General features: G+C 49.5%; 1 protein-coding gene across 1 annotated transcript in view; it reads right to left on the bottom strand.

Annotated features, from left to right (window-relative positions):
* Positions 1 to 17,443, bottom strand: part of ITGA10 (integrin subunit alpha 10) — a 41,192-nt gene that overhangs the window by 11,660 nt on the left and 12,089 nt on the right. The window contains exons 3-14 of the mRNA XM_072983816.2: positions 17,327 to 17,436; positions 15,922 to 16,010; positions 14,148 to 14,262; positions 12,104 to 12,231; positions 9,189 to 9,337; positions 8,336 to 8,486; positions 6,556 to 6,721; positions 4,490 to 4,557; positions 3,162 to 3,306; positions 2,543 to 2,691; positions 1,714 to 1,857; positions 609 to 812 (exon numbers count right to left, since the gene is read on the bottom strand). Coding sequence (XP_072839917.2) covers positions 609 to 812; positions 1,714 to 1,857; positions 2,543 to 2,691; positions 3,162 to 3,306; positions 4,490 to 4,557; positions 6,556 to 6,721; positions 8,336 to 8,486; positions 9,189 to 9,337; positions 12,104 to 12,231; positions 14,148 to 14,262; positions 15,922 to 16,010; positions 17,327 to 17,436 — 1,618 coding nt within the window. The remainder of the gene's footprint in view (positions 1 to 608; positions 813 to 1,713; positions 1,858 to 2,542; positions 2,692 to 3,161; positions 3,307 to 4,489; positions 4,558 to 6,555; positions 6,722 to 8,335; positions 8,487 to 9,188; positions 9,338 to 12,103; positions 12,232 to 14,147; positions 14,263 to 15,921; positions 16,011 to 17,326; positions 17,437 to 17,443) is intronic.

Genomic DNA, 17,443 nt, shown 5'->3' with positions numbered 1-17,443 from the left:
CCCACTTTTGTCCCAGGGCTTTTCTGGTTTCTAGAATATCCTGTTCATCACGTGGAAGCTGTAGGAACGGTGGGATGGAGGGAGGAAGTCTTTCATTATGAAAATGTTCCCTCTGCTGGTAATGGGGATGATTTTTGGTAAAGAAATACTTCCTCCTTCAATCCTGTGGCTCTCACAGCTCCCCTATGATTCACGGGATTACATGGGAGTTGCGAAAGCCACAGGACAGAAGTAGGAGGCTTTTAATTGCCAATTACATAGGAGGCCATCTGGTGGGATGATGCTTCTGAACAGTGAATTTTTTTTAATCTCTCATTTTTGCAAGAGTTCTCACTTTTGCTATAACGCCAAAGCAGAAAAATGAAACAGATTTCCCCCCCCCCCCAAGTGTTAAACATTTCCAGGGAGTGTGATCCTTCCCACCAACACACAGGTAGAGATGATCTTGGCTTCAGCTTGTCACAAAACAAATACCCCTGGGAAGAGACATGGCAAAGCATCTGTTTTTCTTCCAAAACAAAGACATGGAAAAGCAATATTGCTGTGTTCTGAGACATCCCCCGAGCCCTTTGGGTGGTGCATGTGCGGGCCCTGGGGGGCTGCCTCACCTGTTTGAAGTGGGGCAGCACAGTCGTGCGGTACCCATGGTAGACATAGACCGCCCCCTGGTGGTCATCCTCCAGTGGTGCGCCCACCACCACATCGTTGTAGCTGTCGTGGTTGAGGTCGGGAACAGCCAGGAGGCAGTAGCCGAAACGGGCATCCTGAGGCTTCGGGTCGGCCTGGAGCGTCCCGTTGGAAGACAAGAGTGACTTCCAAGGAGAGGGGAAGAGAAACGGACATGAAATATACAGGATTGGGTGATGTGACCGGGTGAGAACAGGGACCTTGTGACACAGTGGTGGGCCCCGTAGGGTCGGAGGGAGCCCTCTTTCGCTCCAATACGAATCTGAGAGTTCAGAGACAATTAGAGAATCAGGTACTCCACGCAGGTCTTGCAAAGCAGAAAACAATTACAACGTCCCTGACAGGCAGGCCTACGGCCATTGCTGAAGGGCCTCCATCCAAAGACGTGCACCTGGACGGCCACCAGGTCACCTGCTGCTGCCCGTGGCGGGAAGCCGGGAGCCCTGCTCAGTCCGCCGAACCACTATTTATTTCTTTGACTTTTCTACTGCCCATCTGGCTGCCAAGGCTGCTCCGGGTAGTTTACACAACCAAGCGACATATCACTGAACAACAGTTCAAACAAAAAACATAATGGTATAAAATCAAAATTAAACAGAAGGGATAGCCTGGAATGCGGTCAAGTTTCTGGGGGAGAAGAATGACACAACGGTCATTTCATTTGATTTTATTTATATGCAGCTGTTCAGCCAGAACTCAGAACCGGTTCATTCTGGAAGCCAAATCTAGGGAGTTATGGAAATAAGTTAGGGATCTTTCCTCCTGTACTATCCCTGTTTTCAGAGAAAATTAAGTACACTCCCTCTCTTTTTTGCTGTTGACCAAATTACTTTCCTGGATAATTATTCCTGTTAACAATCAAAAACTCAGGACCAAACAGCTGTGCTCGGCCAGAACAGACCCCAAATCATCCTTAATCTTTTTTTTTTTGGTAGAAAATTAAATCATGGACCTTCTTGGCCTGGGTTAGTTCAAAACGGGTTCCTGTGTTTTAAACACTGAAAGCTAGATCTAAAAGGCACTCACTGGTCCAACTTTGTAGATGTAAACCCGCCCCGTCTCTTTGTTCTGCAGGCCCAGGTACATGGGGGCAGCCACTAGCAGGACATCCGTGACCCCATCGCCATTCACATCCACGGGACATACTTCGCTGCCAAAATATGAGCCAATCTGCGAGGGTGGGAACATATGTATTTATAGGAGGACCGCTGTATCCGGGGGGGGGGGGTTGGTTCCAAATCTTCATGCGGATACTGAAAACTGTGGATAATAGTGAACTAGATAGAGAGACAGACAGACAGATAGATAGCATGGTAACAGAAAAATATTAAGAAATACGGGGAGCCCAAAATGATAAACTCTGAATTACAGCAGATCAAACCATATTTTCCCCACCAAGGTGTTGCACCCACAGTCTGGGGTGGGGTGGGGCTTCCAGAACTACAAAATTATACAGTAGGACCCTCATGTCTATGGGGACCCATTGCAGAGCCCCTCCACGGATGCCGAATAATACGGATTATAGCGAACACTACACACAGCATGATTGTTTATCCGTAGGCAGAAAATATTAAAAAGAAAAATCTAAAAGTGTGTATTTTCAGAATGCATTTACCAGAACTGGCCGCTGGAGGGAGCCAAACACCTTGCTATGAATTCTTCTTGTTGTAGAATATATAGCATGGTCTCTGTTGCTCTCTAGTGCCAGGTCTGGTACTGACCTTGTGGAAATATATTTTTTGCTCATGAATGCTCTGCATAGCATGGTCTCTGGCTCCTTCTCTTGGACAGTGGTGGTAACTTCATCTTTAGAAATATATGTATATGTGGTGGGCATCCCCACCCTTTATCTTACTTGTTCCCCAATGAGAGCTTGGGAAATGGTGACGCTCCCATTCCTGAACATCTCAAAGAGGATCACTTTCCCCTTGTGCTTGAACCGGGGGGCGCCAGCCACGTACAGACCCTTCCCGTTCCTGAGTTTGAGCGAAGAGACGGTGTAGCCTGCAAAGGAGGAAGAAGGGGAGCGAGAGAGAACCATGACGAACGAGAAACTCACAGCGATACTCCCATGAGGTAAGGGGGAACCGGAGGTAGGTTTCCCCACCGCCGAAAAAAATGTCCAAGGCTAGCCAGGTGGCAGGACATCTTTCTAAACCATCAGCCCCATGGGCTTCTCTCCCAGGAGGCACAGTGGGCTAATTCGAACTCCTAGCCCTGGCCGGCTTCCACCCACAAATGTACCAACCCACTGAGTTACAGCAGCCTTGTTAAGAGGACACAAGGCGCCACCATTTGCGTTGACACGGGAAGGAGGTCCGTAAACAGCAAGGTGGAATGATGCCTCCATCTACAAGAGCAGTCTACCTTGGCGGTTCAGGGAATCAACCACAGGGAGAGGACAAATCAGTGGCTATAAATTAAATGAGAGCAAGCCCCGTTGGTGAGAAGGGGCTGGACCGTTCCTTCCTTACCCAGGTAGGCAGCGTGGTTTTTCAGTTTGAGGGGGAACTCCTTCTCGAAGGCTTCCCGGGGCGGGATGAGGGGTCCCATCCTGCTCTCCTTGAGCACAGCCCCGTCCCAGTCGTAGGCCCCGACCATCCCGAAAAGGATACCGTCCTGCCAGGAAAGAAGGAAGGAAGGAAGGGCCGAAAGGGGGAAAACCCGGAGTCAACTCCAGAGAAACCTGCTTCCTGGACCACAGAGTGAAAACGGGGGTCTTTTGCCCCACGATTCGGGGCAGGGAAACCCTAACCCTTACGCCTCTCAGTTTTAGGATTTCCCTGCACACAAGCGTTGCGGGACGGCTCACTTGGTTGTGGGACAGACAGGAATTGTGCATTTATTTCACCCAACCAAGCTCACGACAATTTACAATTTCATTGGCATGACAACCCTCCGAGGCCGCTGTCTAATCTGAGAGAGAGGGACCGGCCAGCCTTTGGCAATCAGGGCCGAGCAGAGCTGTAGACTCTGGCCTCTCCCCTCTTAACGTGGAACCAGGTCTCACAAGGGTCAAAACCCCACGATTGTATAAGGAGCGGGGCTTGTGATGTTGTGACACCCCCATCAACACCCCTGCCCTTCTGAGGTTAGCTGCCGTTTCACAACAGTGGGGAAAGACACGGATTTTCCTCGAAATGGTATATATTGTTTACAGACCATCCTCCTTCAATACACAGTATTTGCTGGTTGTTTGGTCTTGAACAGACCAAAGAGCCATTGGCTTTGCAAAAGACCGGTCCTTGCTCAGACCCCGTTGTTCACATGGATCCATTCGGTGGTCTGGATTTGTGGACCTCTTCGGTGAGGTCTGAGCACTGGGACTGTCAGAATGAGTCCCGTTTCTTTCAGATTTAGCACCACATCATTCCTCTTTAACCACTGAGCAGTACAGCCTCAGGTCCAGCTGAACCCTCCGGGGTGCTTTAAAATCCGACTGGAAACTTCAACTGGTTGAAAACCAGGGGACCAAGCCTGGAGAAGCATTGATGGCACTCGTGCATGAGCTGACAGACCTAAATCGGCTACAAGTGCTAATCCAGTTTTGACGTGGGCCAGGTTTACGCAAAGGGCCGCCTGCTGCTGAACGAGCCCAACCGCTCAACTCTGGAGGGCTGATGGGTGGTGATGCAAACCAGGGCATTTGCTCCTCACTTTAGTCCGTGTTTCACAGCGTGGTCACACTGGCATGTGATGCAGACCGCCACCTCCGTGACAGCCCTATCTGCCTCTGCCTGGCGACCAGTCTATCAGCCCCCCCCCCCGATCAAGAGGCTATTCCGACTTTGTTACCCCTTACCTCGAGGAGGTGGGTGGAGAAGCCGATCTGAGACATTTCCAGCTCAAAAGAGCTGTATTCACGGGTCCCTGGAAGGATGGGATGGGAAAGAGGAGGAATTAGATTTTGTTAATGTTGTTAAACCACTTCGGTTATAGAGTAGAACTCCCGTATCCATGGCGGATCTGTTAAAAGCCCCCCTGTGGATGCTGAAAAACACAGATTATAGTAAACACTATTTTAATAGTGAATGCTATATAGCATGGTCTCTGTCTCTGTCTATTGGCCAGTTATGGTAATGTTGTCTTTAGAAATATATTTCTAGGATTTTTCTTTTAATATTTTAAATATCTTCAGATTGTGGATAAGTGGATTAGCAGATATTGATCCCATGGATATGGGCAGTCCTATTGTCTTGAGTAAAAAAAAGCTGCCACCTGAGAATGAAATAGACACAGAGCAAAATAAATGGGTGATTTCTCCATAAATGAATTATTCCCCTCCAGCCACTTCAATAAACATATGACGAAGTCGCTGACAAGCTGGCGAGGCTTTGACAGAGCGACTAAGCTTTGCCGCACCTCCACGGAAGGCGCGAGATCTTCAGGGTCTCATGAGACTTGTTCAGAAAGCGGGAGAATGCCCCTGGCTATATAAGGGGCGTTCTCTTCACTAAGCAGGCCCCCCCTTTGCCAATTGATTGGCAAAAAATTATTTGAATGATTATCAATAAAGTGTGGCCCGTGTTTTAATCCATAATACTTGTCTCGCGTCTTTATTCCGGGGTTGGGTGGCAATGAATATATGGAGACCTCCATCATCAAATATCTTATGTTTGGAGTCATGCATTCCACTTGACAATGTCCCATCACGTCTTGCATCATCATAGGGTGTGGGAAAATTGTATGCCTTTAAAATGTATATATCTATGGCAGTAGCAAATGTATATTATAAATGTATATAAATGTATATATCTGTATGCTAGTAGCAGGCATCATGCCCTAGCTGCAAGACACGTACATAACTGCTAACTTCCAGTAATGGATAAATCATTGACCTGCTGTCTATTGTCTCTGGATAATGTAGTTAAAGTGTTCGTGTATTCAGGAACTTGTCTGTGTATTTGGATGGTATCTGTGTCTGTTTACTATTAACTGTCTGCTTAACAGCCTCTGTTTACTGATGCCTGTGTATTCAGGAAATTAGTTACCTCTGTATTGATTAACTAGAGCAAATGTAGTAGGGGGATACAATAAAAGAAGAGGAGGCGGGGGAACAAGAGATTCCGCCTCTGAACAGCTGCCATACACTCGAGTGTCCCGTCTTTTTTTTTCCCCCTTGCTGGTCAAGGAGAAAGATCCCTGCCCCTGAGGCTTCATCTGCAAGACCCCTACTTTCCTTCATCTTGCAGATCCCGACAAAATGGTGCCCTCTCTGAGGTAAAATCCCGACAATAGGGTATCTTATGAGACTGATAATGGTTTGCTTTACTACAACTCCCAGAATCCCCTTGCCAATGGCGTTATGTTGGAGTTTTGCACAACCTCACACACTGCCTGGAAAAGGTGTGGCTGGAAGGGACCTTTCTGGGCTGGAGTGACTGTCAATCATCGGGCACTAACCAATCATCCCTTCTAAGAGAGCCCCGCCTCTATGCTCTGTACCTCTTTCCCTCTCTTTTTCAGTATGTTGAAATCTGTTGCTGAAGGCAGCCGTGTTTGTCAGTTTGCTGTTGATCTGTCTACAATGTAAGCAATGAAAAGTTTTAATTCTTTCTACTGCTAAATGTCTCAGAGTAAGCTATTGAGACTGGAAGTGCCAGTTCATGCAAAAAGGGGTGGGCTATACTCTGGGGGACTGGAAGCTATTCTGCTCTGTGAATCCCTGCACTTCTGCTGCACAGCTAGAGGGATTTAACCAGAAATTCGAAAAATCTGCAACGATTTACAGGAGACAACTAGGAAATTCATAAACCCTTTGTGAGTTCTTTGTTACTTCTTGTGCACCAGATTTTGTTTAACTTTCCTCAGTTGATGCGATTTGATTGATTCCCTTCCAGCCCTTGAAAAGCCACCCTTGGCCGCTACCTTCGAGGCTAAAGATCCTGTCCCCCAAAGCGTCCACGATATCGTTCAAGGCGGCCTCGTCCGTCACGTTGAAGAAATACTTCTCGTCCGGGTCGCTGGCAATGTATTTGATCTCGTTGATGAAGGAATCGGGGTCTTTCTGCCTCCGGATGTAGTGCCCCAACACCTGAAGGAAAAGAAGCCGTAAGAAATACGGGGATCCTTTGCTAGGACCACAGAAGAGTGAGGAGGTGAGTGTGCATCTCTCGTGTGCGTGCTCTATAATCTCAATGAATTCACTCAGAGAGGTTACTGTGTTTCCCCAAAAACAAGATAGGGTTTTATATTAATTTGTGGTCCAAAAATGCATTAGGGCTTATTTTCAGGGGATGTTTTATTTTTTTCATATGCCACAATCTACCTTTGGGTAGTGTGGGCGGCATATAAGTTAAATAAATAAATAAATAAATAAATAAATAAATAAATAAATAAATAAATAAATAAATAAATAAATAAATAAATAAATAAATAAATAAATAAATAAATAAATAAATAAATAAATAAACAAGCAAGCAAGCAAGCAAGCAAACAAACAAACAAACAAACAAACAAACAAATACAGTCATGTCATCTTCTGATGGCTGCACAAGGGTGGAGGGCAGGGTTTCACTTAACTAGGGATTATTTTGGGGGTAGGGCTTATATTGCAAGCATCCTGAAAAATCATACTAGGACTTATTTTCAGGTTAGGTCTTATTTTCGGGGAAACAGGGTAGTAATATAAAGAATAAAGATGTCTTTATAGGAAAAATCTCAGCAGAGAGGGGGGGGATCTCTCTGAATTCTGACAAAGGAGAGAACTACTGATTAATGCTGACAGATTGACGGTTACGGCAGCCTAGATAGGCCCCTCCCAGTCAAAACAAGCTAAAGGCAGCCTGCGAGGTTGTACAGCTCTCAACACAAATTCGCAGGCAGCTGGGTCCCATTTTGTTAGAACAGTTTTGAAAATGGCCCAACGGCAGGTCTGTCGGCAGCCTAAAAGCTGCGCTCCCCAGGGGAGAGAAAGATGCTGTTTCGCTCAATTTGCATCTTCATATTTAGTTCGCCACACCGAACCAACAAAGCAGCAGACTGGAACACAACGCCAAGAAGAACCCGGCAACCGAAATCAACCATCTGAAGTTTCCGATGCAGTGTCCTTGTTGTCCTTTAAGGGAGCCAATTGACACAGACACACCCTTGACACGTCTCTCTCTCTCTCTCTCTCTCTCCTTTCCAGCCTTTTCCATGCTCACATTTACATGAATCACTGCTAAATTTAGTCGTCTGCCCTGAAGTTGTGGTCCCTCATTTACGGAAACTGCGAAGAGGGAAGGACGCTGGGCTTAAATTAGAATGGAAGAACTTGCTCTCCATTTTCCTTTTGCAGCACACCTCTTGCCATGACACCCCCCCCCATGGCATTGTCTGGACCCACTTCCAGCTCACCAAAAAAGGACAACCAAATAAGAAGCAGAGGTGAATTGAACTACAAATCATCATCAGTGGATCATCCAGTCCAGCCCCTCTCAGGGAGGCCCCGTGGGGGAGTCAGACTCCCAACCTCTGGCCCTGCAGCCAGAGATCTCAACCCCTGAGCGATCCACAATACTTCCTTCTCCGCGTGTATTTGTGTGTGTGAACACTCGCTTCTGGTCCCGGCCATGCCCACGTTTGCTGGCCCATCCTTCCAGGCCCCTGACCACAAGGGCCGGCAGCCCGGCGCCAACCCCACCCCTAGAGGCCCCCGGGGACTCACCGCAATGGCGTAGCGCGTCACGTTGCGTGCCTCGCACTCTTCCAAGGCCTCAGCGAGCTCTTCCCCGTCGTGGGATTCTCCGTCGGTCACCACGATCATCAGCTTAGTCGCCCCTTCCCGGCCACCCCTTTCTGGGCTGAAGGCCTCTGTGCTAAAGAGGCAGAACAGAAAAAGAGATGCCAAGCATTGTGTGTGTGTGTGTGTGTGTGTGTGTGAGAGAGAGAGAGAGAGAGAGAGAGGCTTCCTGGCCAACTGCTTCATCACTGCATCACAGAATCATAAAACTGTAGAGTTCAAAGGGGACCCCAAAGGTAATCTAGACCAGCCCCCTTTGCGGTGCAGGAGATCTGGCATCACGGCAGGAATGCGGAAAGATCGAAGAAAGCAACCCCATTTCCATTTCAAAATATCTCAACCTTCTCTTTTCGAATGATCAATGTGAATGAATAATACAGATGGGATTGTTTAAATATTTTCGGACTACAAACTCCATAATTCCCCATTCTGGGAGTTCTACCTGAGGGACAGACACCTTGCAGACACCTGACTGTGGCTCGCCTGGGGGACTAGACCTTAACAGGAAAGCTTTAGGGTTGAGCTAGGCCTAGCTCTGCCTAGCTTCCTATTCAGAAAGGAAGTTCCCAGGTAGCACTGGGACACAAACAGGAAGGTTGGGTAGAAACAGGCCTAGCTCAGCCCACCCTTGAGACTCGCCTACCCCTCCCATCTAGTACTCCCCCCGTAGATGTGACTGCTAACCCCATCAGCCTGAGTCTGCACAGCTGAAGGTTAGGGATGATGGAAGATGCAGCTCAAGAACGGGCTGGGGAAGGGCCACCAAAGGCCCACTTACCAGGCCTTGTGGATAGCGGCCGCCGTCCGGGTTTCCAGCCCCTCCTGCCGGCTGATGTTTTTGGCCGCCTCGATGACCTCCTCTTTTGTCTGGTAATCTTTGAGGGTCCACTCATGGACGGCAACCTCGCTGTACTGTAAGACGCCGACCTAGGTGAAGAAGAAGCTGCAACTTGAGACATGGGTTGTGCGTCCCTGGTTCAGAGAAACGGGAAACTTTATTGGTCTCTTAGATAACAGGCAATGAAAAGCTTCCTACTTCTGTCCGGTGGCTTTCGCAACTCCCATGTAATCCCATGAATCATAGAAGAGCTGTGTGAGCCACAGGATGGAAGGAGGAAGTCTTTCAGTACCAAAAAAAAATATCCCCACCAGATAGTATTACCAGCAGAGGAAACATTTTCATAATGAAAGACTTCCTCCCTCCATCCCACCGTTCCCACAGCTTCCATGTGATGAAAGGAATTTCCCAGAAATTAGAAAAGCCCTGGGACAGAAGTAGGAAGTTTTTGATGACCGAAAACCATCCCCTCCCCATGATGGCATCACCCTCTTACAGGCATAGGCAATGCAACAGAATCTCAGCCATTAGATTTATGTGTGTTATGACATGGAAAGGACAAAAAGTGAACCTTACTGAGAATTGTGAAGTAATACTTACTGGTGTTAGATTTTGGCACCTTCTAAATTCGGTGCTCTGGGGCCAAGATCCGGCTACTCCAACTGAGCGACAGCCTTAAGACACAGGAAGGCCATCTATTCATATGCTGGACGAAACACGTTAACCAACCCATTTGGGTGGTGATTGAAGCCTGGCCTCCCATCACCCGAGGCTCGGGAACAAACAGCAAAAGGTGTGTTTTGTTCGGGAAAGGCTGCTCTGGCCCGCTCTGCTTCCTGCCGCCCTCGCTCCCTGAGCCTTGGGGAAAGGTTTTTGCATTCGGACCTGCTGACTCAGCTTTGGAGAGAACCGCTGGAGAGACCTAAGGCCAGCTTTTGCTCCTTCCTCCCTCTTTCCAACCTCCTCGTTCTCTTTTTCACTTCCTGTTCGTGCGAGGGAGAGAGTCGACACCACCCACGCCTCTAGTCTGGCTTGGAAGCCAGGTAAGGTCCCGCAGGGGCGTCCAGCGTGCCAGAGGAAGAAAAGCCAAATGCTACTCCAGAGCTGATGGAAGGAAGAGGTTCGGTCGCACCCCGGTTGGTCTACTGTCACCTGCTATGTATGGGGCTTCCTTTGGAAAGTGCTCAGAAATGTCAGCAGGTCCAAAATGCTGCAGCTGGGAGCTGGACACAGGGAATCACAGTTCCACTGGCTGCTGACCAGTTTCCGGGCACAATTCAAACTGCTGACCCTTTTACCAGGTACAGAATCAGGAATCCTTCTCTGCGGGCTTTTTTTGGGCTGTCGTCTGTTGAAGTCTGTTGTTGAAAGCAGTCGTGTTTGTCAGTTTGCCGTTCTGGCTCTGTCAAGGATGCAGCTAGACTTCAGGAACCAATCCGAGGGTGTCCGGAGATCACCATCCTAGCCTCTCTGGGTGTACATGTGCTTTACAACCACACTGCACTCAAGGAAAGACGACATTCCTTCAAGACCCTCATTCAGAAGGCGGTCCAGCACACCTGGCTATGAAACTCTGTGATCTCCATCCCCTTTCTCACCACCTGAACGTGGCCTTAGGGGCTGAAGGATGGGCCACTGAGGCTGTGTTTGGAAAAGTTGCTTTTCTGGACCTCAAAGGCATTTTTCCAAGTCCTTCCCGTAGCCCTCCATTCCTTCCTCCGATACCTGGCTGCCACCTCCCACCGGGAAGCCCCCGCCCGATGCCACCCGAGCGGAAAGGCAAACATTCCCCCAGTGGTTCTTTGACAGGGTCAGTTCTCTGCCCACAGTCCTGACTCAGCCGGCCGCCAGGAACCAGGAAACCCTCCAGCCAAAGTCTCAGCATTTTCTTGGCCGATGCATCCGGCGGATGTGGGAAAGGAACCTGGTGAGGACATCTCGGGCGGCTTTCAACCTTTCTCAACCCTGTGAAATCATTCACATCCTATTCTTTTTCTCCCTGGAATTTCTCTGCCTGAAAAAGAGTCTGTTCCAGGTCCAGAATATGCTGCTCTGAGCTTTTCCAGATACGAGCATTGTATCCCTCTGTGTTTTCCATTATAATACACAGTTTCCAAACACCCCCAAATCTCCCCAAGCCCTGGTTCACTTCTTTTTCCTGTTTTGTTCCGGGGCTGAGTTTAGCGCTATGGCACTTCCCAAGCATTTACATTAGCCCTAAAGCAAATTTCTCCTTGGTATTAAAATGTCTTCTCCCCAAAATGCCAAGCCTGTGGGACTGTGTGCCAAACGGCACTTGATGTCTCAGAGCCAAGTGGGAGGGAGAAGAGGATGAACAGGCCACGCTAACCAGCTGGTGGCCTAATAGGCCAGCTGGTCTTACAGAAAGGAAAGAGAGGAGGACTGCTGGAGAGCACGGGGGTTTAAGCTTCTCTGGCTGTGGAGCCCGAGGTTGGGAGTTTGAATCCCCACTGGGCCTCCTTGACGGGGGCTGGACCCGGTGATCCATAGGGTCCATTTCAGTCCTGCAGTTCTTCTTATTAAACCATTACAGTTTGCTTAACACCTTGACGGCACCTGTTTGTGGTCGTCCTTTGCCATCAGATCACTTATGACTCACGGTGACCCTATGAACGAGCCATCTCCAAAATGTTCTCTCCTTGGCCGCCTGCTCAGCTCTTTCAAACTCAAGCCTATGGTTTCCTTTAGAAAGTCCGTCCGTCTTGTGTTTGGCCTTCCTCTTTTCCTGCTGCCTTCCACCTTTCCCAGCAGGATGGTCTTTTCCAGACAATCCTGCCTTTTCCTGATGGGCCTAGAGGACAAGCACACACACACACCCTTTAAACCAAACTCACCTGGATTTGCTCCGGATCGATGAAAAATTTGCTGAGGACGTTGCTAAGGAAGTTCTGCACCTCATACCAAGGGTAAATACTGTTGGATCCGTCCAATACAATGACGATATCCATGTAGGTGGAACATCCTGCAGGAAGAGAAACAAAAAACAGAAGGATAAGCCAAAGTGGAATCATGGGCTGAGAAAAGGCTAGCACAGCAAAACAGGCGTTGACGTCCAACGCGCGAATGGTGAGAATCGTATCGGGTCCTTCAGCCCTTATGCGGAAGCTGGATCTTTCCCAATTTCATTATGCGCTCGATTTCTATAAGAATTTGAGCGCTATAGTACTACAGCGCTGAGCCAGGTTCCTTTCCTGAGAGACTTTGCTGGAGCTTCATCAGGTTTCTGAAATATTTATGCTGCTCTACCGATCATCGGGATTTTCTAACGCACAAGCTGAGATGCCGAAGACATGAAAAGTTAACCTTTTATTCCAGCCTACAAATCCCAGGATCCTCCAGCCAACCAACCACAGGGAGAGGGGGCACAGCTTTGACGACCAGGTAGACCACGCAAGTCTGTGGTTGTGGCATCTCCTCTCCAGGGAGACAAACCACCACCACCCCAAGATGTTTGCAATGGTCAAACCACTCCGTCTTTCCTCTTTGTCTGGCTCAAAACTGCTGTGACAACTTGATTCACCTCATTTTTAATTGGAAGGGGAACCTGTCGCCTTCGCTCGCTGTTTTCTGTGTTGTTCTCATGTGCTGTCAGGTTGGGCTCAACTTAGGGTGACCCTATGGATGAGCAATCTTGAACAGGTCCTGTCCTTCACAGTCCTGCTCAGCTTTTGCAAACCCAAGCCTGTGGTTTCCTTGAGGGAGTCTGTCCATCTCGTATTTGGTCTTCCTCTTCCCCTGCTGCCTTCTGCCTTTCCCGCCACATGATGGTCTTTTCCAGAGATAATCCTGCCTTCTCAGGACTGACTCAAAGTAGGGCAGCCTCAGCGTCAATGTTTTTGCCTCCACAGGGAGATCTGGCTTGATTTGTAAACACACCCTTTTCTAGCATAATTTATTTTTATTTTTTTGCAGAAGGAAACACAAAACAGGAGAGCTGTGTGTTGAACCCGTCGGGCTGTCATGTGCTCAGCCCCGGGCCTCACTCCCCATTCCTCCATCCTCACCCTGTGCATGCCATGGACACGTGGCGCATGTAGTGCTCGGCCAGCAAAACGGGCGAAAAATAGCCGCGGACACCCTTCTCAACTCGCAAGCACCAAAGCCAAAGAACCAAGTTCAGACCAAAGGGCCCGAATCCTGTTGCTGTGCTTAGTGAGTTACACTAGAGTAGGCCCACTGAATGCATGGAGATTACTTGGGATGCCTCTTTAGGATTGGGGAGGGGGATGTTGGAGGGTTTGTGTGTGTGTGTGTGTGTTTTAACAACCTCGCATGCTGCCTCAAGTAGCAGTGGCTGGGAGGGAACGTCTTGGGTTGGTCTGGCTGTCAATCTATCCAGCACTAACCAATCATTCCTTTCCCTACCTCTGAATTCAATGAGAGCCCCGCCTCCCTGCTCTGAATCTTTTTCCCTCTCCAGAGCCCGTTGAACTCTGTCGTTGAAAGCAGCCATGTTTCCTCAGTCGGCTGTTTGTTCTGTTCGATTTTAAGCCATGGCATCTTTTGTTCTTTCTCCTACTAATGTTTCAGAGTGAGTTACTGAGACTGTAAGTGCTAGTTAATGATGAGAAAAGGGGCGGACTGCGCTGGGGAACTTTATGCTAATTCTGCTCTGTGAACCCTCGTGCTTCTGCTGCGCAGCCAGAGGAACGTAACCCGAATTCAAAACTCTGCAACACACCTTCCCTTGTGGCCTGCAAAGCAGCAAAGGTACAGCTGTGGTTATTTCACGATGGACGCGTTTGGCTGTCTGAGTTTTCACCATTAATGAAATTTGGTATTAGCAATTTTTGGTATTTGAGGGCCCTTCATCCCGAAGGTTCCAGAATGCATGTTTTTGGAAATCAGGTGCCTCGGAGAAGACCCCCCCCCACTTACTCTGAGCCGTCGGGGCAATATTCTCCCTGGGACGGAAGTTCTCATCCACGCTGGTGCAAATCCCGGTGCTGAACAGGGACGTGCCACACTCCTGGGACCACAGAGGCGCGCACGCCTGCCGAGGAAAGAGAAACAGAGGTGGTGACAGACTGTTGCCTTTGTGGGAGACATAACTTGATGTTCAGAGAGAGGTAGCACGCTTAGTCTTCCCCCTTTCCTGCTGCCTTCAACTTTTCCTCACATTACTGTCTCTTCCATTGTCTTCTCATTCCGTACCAAAACATGACAGCCTCGAACGCCACGAGGTTCAAGACGCAGCATCTACCTAAAGCTGTTTCCCTGCCCCAACATGTTCCTTGAAAACAGTTATCTCCCTGTTCGGGACTCCTGCATCCAGAAGCCCCAGCTCAGCCAGCACTGCCAATGGTCGGAGATCCTCGGGGCTGAAGCCAGAAACATCTGCTGGGCCCTCATGTTGAACTCACAGGGCTGCCAGGTAAGCCCACTGGAAGCCAAATCTGGCTTGGGTTCCCATCGAACAGCTGGAAAGGGGCTTAAATGTTACCTTTCCCAGCTGAGCGAAATTCATGAAATAGCATTCTCTTTATTTCTGCCTTAAGGGCAGAAGTTGGGGAAACCAAGAGGTATTTAGGGGGTCACATCTGTCCAGTCTTTGTGACGTTGATGAGACCGCCTGCTTCTGAAATCCTGGAGAAAGAGGGCCTGGGTCTCAACTCGGCTTCACGGTCAGCGGGCCCCAATTTTTGCACAGAGGCCCACGTGGGCCTCATGAGTAAACAAGCACTTGCCCACAAAATATGCCAGGCAGCAGATCCCAGCCTCTTCTTCCCCCCCCCCCCTTTTTGGCTTTCAGGGAACGCCCAGCTAAGCTGGACTGGATCCATCTGCTGAGCAACGGCTCCTTGAGCCAGCTCCTTCAGGGGGAGAGGGAGAAAAGTGTTTTGTTTTTTTTAGCCCCCTGGGAACAAGCCTTTGCAGCTGCAACCTGTGCACGCGTTCCCCCCCTTTGCTTCCTGGCAGAGTCTTTCCCGAGCAGGCAGAAGTGCGACAGGCCGAGCTTCCTGCTTCCCTGCCTTTCTCCTACTACACCCCTTAGAGAACGTGGGGGAAAGTTCCCAGAGGATCTCTGTGTCACGTTAGAATCGCTGGGTGATGGTTCCGCCTCCTAACATCCTTTGGCCTCTTCAAAATCATCATCATCATCATCTTAGAACTGCAGAGCTAGAAGGGACCCTACAGAACACTTGAGTCCAGCCAAGGAAGCATGGGGGGGGGCAGGGATTTGAACCCTCCACCCCTGGTTCTGCAGCCAGAGACCTAAGCGCCAGTCCTGAGCAATCCAGCTGTCATTGTTCTGACTCAGCTAAACAACCAACCAATCTTATAATTATTTTTCTTCTTTTCTTTTTCAGTTTTTAAATCTGTCTGCCTTTAGGGTTTGTCCGACTGCGGCAGCATTTTCAAACTACAAACCCCAGAACCCCCTGCATGCAGCTATCATCAAGGCGCCACGTCAGGTAGCGCCGTCAACACCTCCACTCCCAAGTCGGCTCTGCCACCGTCGGAGCCTCCGTCCTCTTCCACCTTACCCAGCCACCACCTCTCCCCCGATGGAGTGCCTGTCGCTGCAGGTTCCTCCAAGGTTTGGCTCCCGGCGGCATGATTGCTGCCTGGCGGTGTGCTTTTTATAGCTGCCGCCAAGCGAGCCAGGCCCGGGGTTAATGCGGCTCACACACAAAATACCCCCACTCACCACAAAGCCGTCATCTCGGTTGGGCACCAGCGTCATTCCAAAATGCATGTTTTTAATTTGCTGGGAGTTGTTCCGAAGGGCCAGGTCACCTAGTTTGGGTCCGTGGTGGGGGAGGCGGGAAGGAGGAGGGGGGGGGGAAACAAAACAGAATAAAGCCGACAACGTGAGGCTTGGCGATGCACGGCTAAGGAAGGGGTTACGATGGGGCAACCCTGAAACCCTCAGACGCTTCCTGTCATCTTTGGTTACACGCCTCCAGATCCGAGATCTGAGTTCCTCCTCTCCCCCACCCCCGGGCCTGAGTCCTGTTGTAAAGGGAAGGTCAACAGATGGGTCTAGATCCAACCCAATGGAGACTCCTCATGAGAAAAGGCCATCGTGCTGGGAAAAGCTGAAGGGAGCAGGACAAGAAGGAGTCGGGCCCCCATACGAGATGGGCAGACTCCCTAAAGGAAGCCATGGGCTGGGGTTTGCAAGATCCGGGCAGGGCTTTTAAGGGCAGGGCCTTCTGGAGATGGCTCGTTCACGGGGTCGGCCTGTCACAACCACAACGTGCCTTCAAAATGTCTAATTCAGCTGTAAGTTTCCTTTCAACATCTTGTTTCTTCTGGAAGATGTACATTGAGCTGGGGTTGGGCTAGATGACCTCGTGGTGTCCCTTCAGTTCTTTAAAAGCCCCTGAATTTCCACACTGCTCTGCCCCCAATCCGCTGGGTGTCTAGCAAGGCTGGGACCACGGGTAGGTGGGCCTGTGTGTGCATGGGCACACACTCCTGGCCAGCTACACTTTGCATGTGCTCAGGAGCACTGTTGTATTTAGTTATGTGATACGCTTATCACCAGCATCTCTCCCTTTAATGAGCAGAAAGTGTGGCCCCCTCCTCCCCACTTCATCCTGTCAATAGCCTTGCGAGGCTGGGTGTAGTTTTGAAACCAGATCTTCAGAATATCAGTCCAGGACTCCACACGGGCTCTACTATATTCATTTTTTTTAAATTGGAGGACCTCCGTATCCACCGGAGATCATTTCCAAGCCTCCTCTATGGATGCTGAAAAATGCAGATTACAGCAAACTCCATTTTAATAATGGCATCTTATATATATTTCTAGGATTTTTCAGGGTAGCGCCATATTTTCAGACTGTGGATAATTGAATCAGCGGATACTGATCCCACGGATAAGGGGGTCTCACTGTACTTTCATCATGAAGTCCAAGTTTTAAAAACTAGGCTGTGGCATACGTATATGGCTTCCTCGCCTTTGACCAGGAGGCGACCCTGGGCGCTGGAGCGGAGCCTGGACCAAAATTAGATGGCAAAGGGGCTCCCACCGGCAGGGAGGAGAGTTTCAGATACACTGCCCCTAGACAGGGAGGCTCCCTCATGGGAGTGACTTGATTACCCACCAATGTGGACTTTGGCGCAGGTCGAGTTCCTTCTTCCTCCCACGACGCACTTGTACACGTCCCCCTGGCGGTCGTCGGCCGTTCCTTCCCAGGGAGCCCCCACCAGCATCCTGTGGG

This window comes from Pogona vitticeps, chromosome 15 (assembly GCF_051106095.1).
Source record: "Pogona vitticeps strain Pit_001003342236 chromosome 15, PviZW2.1, whole genome shotgun sequence".
Lineage (NCBI taxonomy): Eukaryota > Metazoa > Chordata > Lepidosauria > Squamata > Agamidae > Pogona > Pogona vitticeps.
Note: the sequence above shows the minus strand (reverse complement) of the source record. Positions and strands in the feature narration are given on the sequence as shown.